Below are 10,791 nucleotides of genomic sequence, written 5' to 3'. Positions count from 1 at the left end.
AGATCTGGTGGGTATGTTATGGGACACAAGAGCCATGACATGACGTTTCATACATGACCAGTACTCCGTCCTTTTTAACATGTTACCTCAATTGCTTTTGTTTTTTATTACGGCGCCATGAATGCGGCATAGTAGGCATAATTAGATCCATTTTACAGCTAAAGAAACTAAGCGCAGAGTGGTCAGGTGACATCCAAAGTCATGAAGTCAGCCCGAGTTACAGCCCAGAACTCCGTTCTCAAGCCCCACCCAGCTGCAGATCGCTGCCTTAAAACTTTATTTTCAACCTGGCAGATTATTGATGAATTAAGGTACAAACATTCCCAAACGAAGCATAACACTGTGTGGCACAAAACGTGGCACCGGCCACCATGCTGGGGGTGGCCAAGGCCCTGCAGGAAGAGGACGCAGTAAGAGTCTTAAAAAGTGGGGACAGAAGAGCGGGCTGTGATCAAGGACAAATTAGGAGTAAGAACACGGGAAAAGCTCCACTTCTAAAATGCATCCCAAATCCAGCCATTTCTCTCCAAAGCCACTGCCACCCCCTCATCCAAGCCTCTGTGGCTCTTGCCTGGATAGTCTCCTAAATGGTCTCCCAGCTTCCACCTTTGTCCCCCACTCCGACGGTCCCTGCTTCACTCGGCAGAATGTTACTTTCCCGAGACGTCAATCAGACCTCACCGCTCCGGACAGCGGCTCCCCAAAGCACACAGATCTAGACTTCTCACCCTCGCTCCCCTCCCCAAACCCAGCTTGCTCCATGCCCCGCCATGATGCTCATTCACGCTTTTCCACCTGTCGAGAAGGCCAAGCTCTTTCCATCTTGGGGTCAATCCCACGGCTCCTTCTCCCCACTGGAATGCTTCTCCACCTGATCTTTGCATTGCTGGCCCCGGGCCATTCAGACTTCAGTTTAGATATCATCGCCTCGATCTAAAGTAACTGGCAGACCTTCTCCACCATATACCCCTCTTCTAATTCTTGGCCAAACCCCTATCATTCTCTGATATTTTTCCTACTGACACATTAATTGATATAGTGACCGTATCCCCCCCACCCAACTATAGCACAAGCTCTAGGAGGCAATGCAGCAGCTCTCTTGTTCTTTCTTGCATTCCCAGTGCCTGACACATAGTAGATGTTTAATAAATAAGTCAAATCAAGGTATGAGTGAATAAGATGACCCCACCCCACCTACTTCACAGCTTTGGCTCTATCTGGCCAAGCAAATGACCTGGGAATAATAATCTGAGAGTGTGTTAATAGCCTTCACCTAGGGGGTAGTGAGTAGCTTGACCCTAGACAGCTGAAAAGCACTTTGAAAACAGTATATTCTGGGTACAAAGTCCAAATTGATACCCTATCTCCTCTGAAACCTTCCTGGAACACTCAAGGTCTCACTGATCGCTCCTTTCTCTGACTTTCTAAGGCATTTCTTGCCCACGCCAGTCATGTGACACTTAATAATCCTTTCTTCACGGCGACACTGTCACTCATCTCCATGAGTGCCTACTAGGTGCAGGGAACCTGCCAGGTCCTAAGAATATGACAATGAATAAAGAGCAGTTTATGTGGAGTATGTATCCTGTAAACTATGGGGGACATAGATATTAAACTGATACGGTCACAAATCGTTACTTATGGTTGTGATAAGTGCTACAAAGAAAAATAAAGCGTGCACTAACGGCATCATTGGAGGACAAAACCAGACCAGCTGGGTACGGAAGGAAGGTAGGTAGAAGGTGGGTGAGGGAAGCCACAATTACTCTTTAAGCAGAAAGTCTTTCCACTTCGGGAGGGAGGGGACCAGGCGGCAGGCAGGATGGAAGAACAGAAACCGTGCGCAGCTGCCATCAGGAGACCCTGTCTCGTTTCCAGCTCTCACCACCCACATTGCACTTAACCTGTCTGGGCCTCAGCCGACTCGACTGATAGGAAGGACAGAATGGATGTGTTGTGTTTATGGAACCTTCAGAGAAATAAAATAGAACCCCTTCATTTTCCAGAGACGAAAGCTACTGCAGTGAATGAAGTATTTATTGAGCATTACATTATTAATTATGTGTTGAGCACAAAGATCAATAAAGATGAATCGATCTGCCCAAGATCACCAATAGCTAGATGACGCAGTGCAGATTAGAACCGACGTCCCCTCAATCTCCGCCCTGGAATTCTTCACAGAGGTGTTTACAGCCCTCCACGACCTGGCCCAACCCTACCTGTACAACCTCCTACTGTTATCAGGGCCAGCGCCCAACTGCTGAAACCATTCCAAGCTCAGTGTTTACTCCAGGTCTTCCGAAATTCTGGGCCCCACATTGAGGCCACGCACCTCCCTGCGCTCAGACCCTGAAATCCACCCATCCTCAAGCACTTGGCTCGGTCAGCACCCCCTCTACTATTCTCCACCACCACGTTAGAGCAGCAGTGTTCAAAGTCTGCAAATTCTTAGGGTCCCCAGAACCCTTTCAAGCAATCCGTAAGATCAAAACTATTTTTGGAATACTACCAAGATGTTATTTGTGTTTTCCACTGTGTCCATACTTGTACTGCTGGTGCAACAGCAAAGATGAGTTAAAGTGCTGGCCACTTAGTGCAAATCAAAGCTGTGACACCAAATTGCACCGGGAGTCATTGTATCTTCAGTGCCATGTGCTGACAGAAAAAGAAAAAAGCCAGTTTAATTTAATAATGTCCTTCATGAAGTAGTAAAAATTATTTTATTAAATCCCGACCCTTGAGCACATATTTTTAGTGCATACTATGAAGAAATGGGTCGTACACATAAAGCGCTCCGCTGCCTACCAAAGTTGTCTCAAGTCCTGAGCTGAACTGATGGCTTTCTTCATCAAACACTTTTTACTTGAAAGAATGAAGTGACACACTATTTATTCAGATTTCAGTATTTGAGCAACATTTTCTTGAAAGTGAAAAAAGTAAGCCTGTCACTTCAAAGAAGAGGGACAGTATTTGTTGCCAGTGATGGAATTTGAACTCTCAAGCAAAATTTAGAATTTTAGGAAAGTTGCCACTGTGAGTTTGATAGCTTCCCAATACTTTCCTCACGTGATCAGTGGTGATATTAACGACTAGGGTTTTGTATAGAATAAAATCTTACCACTTTTGCAAGATTTGTGCAGCTCAGTAAACTAGTATTTTCCAAATGGTCAATGCGTCATGTGATGAAATCAAAGTACAAGATAGACTGATGGACCTTCATGTAAGAACACAAAAAGTTCACTGATAAAGGTTTCAGATTCTACATTGCAACTAACTTTTAAGAAACTAACACGTTTGCGTTTGGGTGCAGTATCAATGAAGAATAAATATAGAGAAGGGGGCGCTTAACAGGTGCTCAAACACTTGCTGAACAGAAGCTATACTCCTCCTTCCCTACGGAGTGAATATCTTTGTTCTTGTCCCAGTGATCTGTGAAACCCACCTGCCTCAGCACACCTGCAGGGACACCTTTAAATCAAATTGTTCCAGGGCTCTTAATGGAAGATCTGGATGAACCGAGTTCTGATTTTCTTGATCTGTTTGGGGTTCAAATCTCACTTTTGAAACTACAGATGCTCTCTCCCATTCCTTGTTGCTTTCGATCATCAGAAAATAAATATGGTTTGTTTTCATCCCTTCTGTATGTTCTACCCAAGCTTGACCATATCTTCTTAACGGGTCCAGGCAGATAGAAACGTCAGCTTCCAATGCCAATCGAGGGGAAGTAAGCTGACCATAGCCTAGGACTCCTACTGATTATAACTAAAAATCTCTGCGTATAATACAAAAGTAACTACCTGAACTCTGAAAACTAAACAAGTAGAGACAATGGGGAACCTAACCCAAGGGGGCTGAGTCATGGAGCTACACAGCAGAAACTGCAAGAGAAATCCCTTATTTCTATCCAGAAGGCTGAGTGCAAGGGCTCCAGTGTAGGGAGGAAGCTCTTGGTTTTCATCTCTTTTTTCCCCCCGACCCAGCTGCCCTCAAGCTGTATATATGGAAATGATTTGGAAAGATCTTCAAGACCTACCTACTTGTGCATAAAGCAAAGTGTGGCAAAGTGTGTAGTATGTTGCCATTTGTGTCAAACAGGACGGTAGTAATACATGCTTGGATTATTGTTGGATAAAAACACTCATCGAATGTTCACACAAGAAACTATTAACAGCAACTACTTGTTTGGAGGGTGGGCAGGAACTGGGTGGCGGGGTGTCAGAGGTGGGAGAGAGACTGCTGGCTGCCATTTTATATTTTCAGATTTGGGAACCCACAAATGTTGTGTTATTATTCCATAAACTTTCTTTTAAAAAAAAAAAGTGCTCCCTGCAAATAACCCAGTCAATTCTGTCAAATGAAAGTGTGCACGATGGCTTCCTCCTCCTCCATTCCCATCTCCAACACACACCCCGCCATGATGCCACCACTCTGCCTCGGGATGTTTCAGGACTCCCCCTGGGAGGCAGCAGGGAGCTTAAGTTTTAAAAATACGTAGTTTTTAATACTTTAAAATGCTCAATTGCCAGTAATAAACCCTTGCATCACTCTTTACAAAGTGCTTTCAAATATGTTCTCTAATTAGGTCCTTACAACAACCTTAAACAGTTTATCCAAGCCGCGTTTTATAAATGAGAAAACTGAAGTTCGGAGAAATTAAAGGACCTGCCCAAGGTCATTCCTCCAGGAATGGCAGAACCAACTGACATCTTCTAATGGTTTACATTCCTTCTAAGGCAGCTTAGAGGACAACTCCCCCCATCATTCTTCCCAACTCCAAAAGAGGAAAGAAGAAAACTATGGCAAGACCTTCACAGATTTTTTTTTTTTTCAGTCCCAAGACATTTTTATGACAGCCTGATGTCAGCATGGGTCAGTCCGGGTCTTGGTCCTAAGGGACAGTCCTGGCAGAGGGAAAAATATCCAACTTCTGTTTTGACTGTTCCACTTGCCCAGTAGGAGAGAAATGAGGAAGGAAAAATGTCTTTGGCTGGTGTGCAGAGAATCTTGCCAGTAAATCTGGTGGATGCTCCAACGTGCCAAAGCTATCCCCCCACGTCCTATTAACACCATGACACCGAACCAGAGAGGCGCTGAACACTTAGTAACACTGCTGACTTCTTGGCAACTGTTGAAAGCAAGATCGTGTTGCTATTTACTAGTGTGTGGGTGGGACATTTGAAGACGGAGATACCCTGGAAAGGAACCAGAGCGTGGGAGGACTTTGTTCCCGAGGACTGAGTTGAACGTCGCCCCAGGTGTGCATCACAAAAGTTTCCCTACATAAGATTTTCCTCCTGTTCTCTCTCTTCACTTCCGAATGGATTCCAGAATCCCAGGTTCACATGATCCTCCAAGAGAGAGAAGGTTGAGAACTATCAGCCAAGAGAATGAAACGTACCCTTCATAACTAGCCTGCAGCCACTGTGAGAGCTGAATGCAAGCTCAGACAGCAACAGCATCAACAGTAGAAAACACAAGAGCTTGCTAACATGGCTGCACGATCTGTAATCTAAGACACAGTACGTTACACAAGAAAGGTTTTTGGGGAAAGTCTGGGGCTGTTCATAGCTGCCCTCAGAACGCTCGAAGGATTAACAAAAGTCTAACACCTATTCCTACTGGAATAAAAAGGTAACCTGAACAGCAATTCTGATCCCTCCTAAGTTGGGGGAAAAATGTTGACTTTTTCTAACATAACATAATTGTCCTGGGTAGGATTCATAATCTGATGCTTACTTTTCCACAGAAAGAGAGACATTCTGGTTCTTCTTAAAGAAGGGAGCAAGTAACTGTCAATAATTCATCTAACTCTGAGATCATCAATCCACAACTGTTTTAATCACTCCAGAGAATGTAAAAATAAATAACTCAGGGAGCATCACAAAATTCTTAAAAGCAAATTTAATTTTAGTTTCAAATGAAATTATAAACTAATGAGCTCATTTTATTTAGCTCTGATGTGGTCTCTTTCCAAGCAAGGAATAAAAATGGAACGAGCAAAGGTCTGGAAAACCGCAGGGTACCTCAGATGGAACTTCTATATTTGGCTACATGGCAGCTCGACAATCTGGAACAATTATTTTCCTACCCTCAAGTTTTGAGTCTTCCTTGGAGCACGGAGCACTCCCACACTGTGTTATCTAAGACATCAGGGTGAGTAAAGGGAGAGGGAAAAGGATTTCTCCCCAAGATCAACATCTGACCAACAGAAATAGATCTGCCTTCACACTGGAACAATTCTCCATGGTCCTATTGTTCTATTTTTTTTCAAAGGATGGAAAAATCTAATTCCAGAAAAATGTTAATAGCTTGGTTATGTGACCATGGGGCTAACAAGTTACGTAGCTTAACGACATTTTGAGGGCTATGCTGCTCAAGTATTTTTGGAATAATATCTACTCTCTTGACATAAATCTGTTGTTATCAAGGGTCTAGTTATACAAAGTTCCCTCAGTATGCAGAGCCAAAGGGCCAAGCCTAAAAAGATTGCATTTGGAATATACTAGGTGTGACTCAGGCTTGAGATACTCAGGCTGAGACTTGGAGGGTCCAGTTCAGCATATTCCTGTAGGCAAGAGCAAAGATTAAGAAATAGGGGGTGGGGGGGAACCATGTTGGGAGCAACATGTAGGACAGGTGTTCAGAAAATTCTGGCAAACCACGGGGGAGGGGATAGAAGAGTCTAGATTGCTGTCAGTAGGGAAGAGCTAAGGAAGGAACTGCTCCATAATAATCAAAGAAAAATAAATAATTTCCCTTAGTTGGATATACCTGCCGGTTACACATGCACGAGTATGCACAAGGCCTCCAGGGACCAGGGAGCCCTGGGCAGAAGATGAGGAGATTTGGCAGAACAAGGCAGCTACCCTGGGCCAACCCACCAGACAAGAGAAAGACACTTCCCTCAAGTCCTTTGCACATGGGTGGAAAAGGGAGCCACCTAATATATGCAAATTGGCTTATTAACACACACAGACTGAAAATCCTTCATGTGTTACCCACATCAGAGCTCTCTCCAGCAGTCTGTCACATAGCCCTGAAAATGGCCCTGACAGGGGACTTGGGAAGATGGACCACGATCCCACTCAGAGGCAAACTGACCTGGCCCCACTGTCGTCCTGCCTCTGTATGGCAATGCCATGGCTTTGGAAAATTTCCCCACAACTCTGGCATTTGGCCCAGACTGCAAGATCCTTTTATATCTTCGTATCCCAAATGATCCTGAGCCCTACACATTCTACAACCACCTTTGCCACCCTGTACCCCTACATCTCAACAACTATAGTTAGGAATCGCAGAAGGTTAGCCATGATAGCTATTTTATTTCATTCCCTTGGGGACTTTTTCTTTCCTTGAAGACAATTCCTTAGAGCTCTACACTGTCAGTGACAGCAATCAGAACAGTCACAGTGGCCCACAGGTTTTGCACGCTTACTACTGTTCCAAGCACTATGCTAAGAGATTACATATTTAAATCATATTGCACCAGCGCTGTGATATAGATGCTAGTATTTTCCCGAAGTGGAAACTGAGGCATAGTGTACCAAGCTTCGTCCCATCTTATTCCCACATTTTGTGAAGAATCCCTTATCAAAGAGTAAATTTTCAGGAATCCAAAGTTCATCAGCAGGGTCTTATAACAGCTGGGAAGGAAGGCGGGAGAAAGAGAGGATAATACTCTTTGGTCTGGGCTTTTGGAAGAGTATTCTTGACTCCTTTGGTCACAAAATTCATACAAGATGTAGCTATCCTATTGTTTTGCTATGACACAGGGGCCAGACAATTCTTACCCTGTTGTCTTCCTGGATCTCCCAGTCACTGGAGAAAGTCACTAGCTGCTGCCCTTGAGAACAGTTTGAAAACTGGAAGAGGCTGGAAAACATTCTTCTGTTTTCTTGAGTGTCTGGAAAGATGGCATCTTGGAAGTTGACACCGTGAGGCAAGAGGTTATAATTTTCGTCCATCCTGATGGGGGAGAGGAAAAAAATCAGAGATGTAGACCAGACAGCCAGGGGTACACCAGCTTCAATAGAGTGAGAGACCACTGTGATGGGCTTGCCAATTTCACATCAATGTTTCCATGGCTGTCATTAGGGGAGTTACTACAGTTACTATTCCCGTTTCTCTGTCTCGCCCTACCTGAGTCTATCCTAAAGGTTTTCAAAAAGATGAGTTTGAGCAAAGTAGGGGCACAGAGCATGTATGCATGCCCGTTTGTCTATTTGTGTCTATTCCAAGTCCCTCAAGCAGCCTTCCTTCTCATAAACAGAGTGTTCCTTATTTCCTGGTGAAAGGAAGCCCAGCTATAATGACCTGGGTTTAAGTCCTACCACTGCTACTTATCTTCTATAAGACACAAAACTAGTTTCTTAATTCTTCTAAGCCTCAGTATTGCAATCTGTGAAAAGATGATTGTAATAGTACCCATTTCCTTGGTGGTACCAGAAGGATTGCAACAGAAAATGTAAGTAAATAAAGCCTTTGGCACAAAGCAAACACAGTATAAATACCAGTGCACGTGTTTAGAGAGCCCAGTGTCAATCACTTGTTAGACTGATAAAGTCGTCGGGAAAAGGAGATGGGAGTTACGCTCCAGTCCAAAGGGGGCACGTAGGGCCCACCAGGAACTCTCCACTGCCACTCCCCAGCCCCTGACATTGACCAGAGCCTCAGTGGTCCCAGAGTAACAGGAGGGATGATTTGTATGCAGTTGTGAACACGCTTCAGGGCAAGACAGCAGCCCCGTGAAATGAAAACCCAGCAGACTACCGTTCATCTCTGTAAATCTGCCCTAACTTTTTGTAAATAATGTTAGAGCAAAAGATGAAAGAGTTGGCTGACCACCCCAGAGCCACTGGACAAAATCATATTTCATGACAAAAATTTTCAAAAAAATAATGGCTGTTCAAGTACTCGGGATTTTTTTAAAAAAATAAGTTTGTTGTTGAATAGTTTTATAGCTGTGTCCTCAGAATTTTTCCCAAATAAAAACATGAAAAAATCTGAGTTTAAGTTTCTCTGTAGCAAGAAGGGCACCCTCTCGGTCTTTGCTGACTGTATTTAGAAGCTATACTTCCCCGGCAATTTAAAAAGGAAAAAAAAAAAAACAAAAAAAACCTTAGCCTAGCTAAACCACTCAAGTCAACACAAAGCAGGACGTGTATTCTAAACTTAGATATTCTGGCTTCAATGTGGAAAACATGTGTTGCCATGAGCTTACGAACACCCCCTCCGTGGAACTGTTTTCTTTCCCAGAGCGACATGAGCTAAATGTGGATCTGCAGACCCAAGGCAGATCATTCCAAATATCCTGCGAGTCGCTTCATGAAAAGGCAAAACTGAGACTACTACCGATTGCAACAACTTTGCATTGGTTCACTCACTCTCTTGATCTACAGGTTAGACTCCATTTTGATGTTTGTCAGCTGTCCTGCAACACCGCCCGATTCAACTGAAGACAGCTGGTGAATTCAAGCTTCTACCTGCTGTTCTCTATTGCGAATTTCAGTAGAATTCAGTAGTCAAGAATTGACAGAATTCTTACACAGATGTGTCCTATCTTGATCATGGGCCAACTTTCATGGAACTTCACAAGATTGCAGGGGCCTGGAGTGAGGACTTCCTGCACCATTCACTCACTTCTACACTCTTCAAATCACTGTCACCCGGGGTCTTGCCCCCAGCAGAAACCTCCCCCTCACCATAAACCTCCGCTGTTTGGAATAACCTGGCAGCTGGCGTGAGACAATGAATGAGGCAGGAGGACAGCCGGGCTGCATTCCACACCCTTGGCGTCTTGGCGTTTAAGTGGGTGGGGAAGGAGCGGGTGCAGTCGTCCGGCATCTACCCTGCACCAGGTGCGTCGCATGAGTGACTGCGTTTTGGTCTCAATCAGCCCCACTTCTCACTTTACGCAGGTTCTAGAGAAGGGGAGAAGGAACTTGCTCAAAATCACAGGACAGTTAGCAAGGACAGAGCCAGAGTGCCAAGGATAGACCAATTTCCAAGACCGTTTTCCTCACCGTCCCAAACTGCTCCCAGCCACTTTTTAAAAAGATGAGTCAAACGGGTCGTTGGAAAGCGCTTTGGGCTTTTTTACCTGCAACCCTGTTGTGCGCGCAGAGCGCAGGGGTCATCCTTTCAAACAGCCTCGGCCAGGGGTAGCCGGGGTGTTTGCAGAGACGTGGGACCGGGCAGGGAGGGGGTAAAGACGGGTAAGGGGAGCAGTGTGTCTTCACACCGTCACTCCCGAAGCCGCGCGGGCTTCCCAGCTGGCTCCAGGCAACGGCGACCTCGGCGGTCGCGCCAAGAGGCGGACGGGGAGGCGGCGGCGGCGGCGGCGCCGGGCTCACCTGAGGAAGAAGAAATAGGAGTAGTCGGGCACCACGGTGTGGGAGTGGCACGAGAAGTAGCCCAGGCCGGTGAGGTTGAGCCTGGAGCCGGCGGGCACCTCCAGCATGCTGCCCCACGCCTGGTCGCACAGCATCTCCACCTCGGCCGCGTAGAAGAGCGCGCCCTGGCCGGCGTGGGGCTGCCACGGCAGGTGGTTGTAGAGGCCGGGCGCCTCGGGGTGCAGCGCCAGCACCTTGGCGTACACGATGGTCTCGGCCAGCTCGGCGCGGCAGCCCTCGCTCAGGGGCCGCCACTCGGAGGGCAGCTGGCAGGCGCGCGCGGCCAGGCAGAGCGCGGCGAGCAGCAGCGGGCGCAGCATGCCGGCGGCGCGCTAGCCGGGGCGCATGGCGGGGACCCGGGGGCCCGCGGCGCCGGCCCGGGAAGCGCAGCCCCGGGGGC

At 46.2% G+C, this 10,791-nt stretch overlaps 1 protein-coding gene across 1 annotated transcript in view; it reads right to left on the bottom strand.

Moving 5' to 3' along the window:
• Window positions 1-10,711, bottom strand: part of CCDC3 (coiled-coil domain containing 3) — a 69,149-nt gene extending 58,438 nt beyond the window's left edge. The window contains exons 1-2 of the mRNA XM_012660923.1: window positions 10,353-10,711; window positions 7,791-7,965 (exon numbers count right to left, since the gene is read on the bottom strand). Of these exons, the coding sequence (XP_012516377.1) occupies window positions 7,791-7,965; window positions 10,353-10,711 (534 nt within the window). The remainder of the gene's footprint in view (window positions 1-7,790; window positions 7,966-10,352) is intronic.
• Between the last annotated feature and the right edge of the window lie 80 nt (window positions 10,712-10,791).

The sequence above is a fragment of the Propithecus coquereli genome, unplaced genomic scaffold (genome assembly GCF_000956105.1).
Source record: "Propithecus coquereli isolate 6110/MARCELLA unplaced genomic scaffold, Pcoq_1.0 Scaffold69, whole genome shotgun sequence".
In the NCBI taxonomy this organism is placed as follows: Eukaryota; Metazoa; Chordata; class Mammalia; order Primates; family Indriidae; genus Propithecus; species Propithecus coquereli.
Note: the sequence above shows the minus strand (reverse complement) of the source record. Positions and strands in the feature narration are given on the sequence as shown.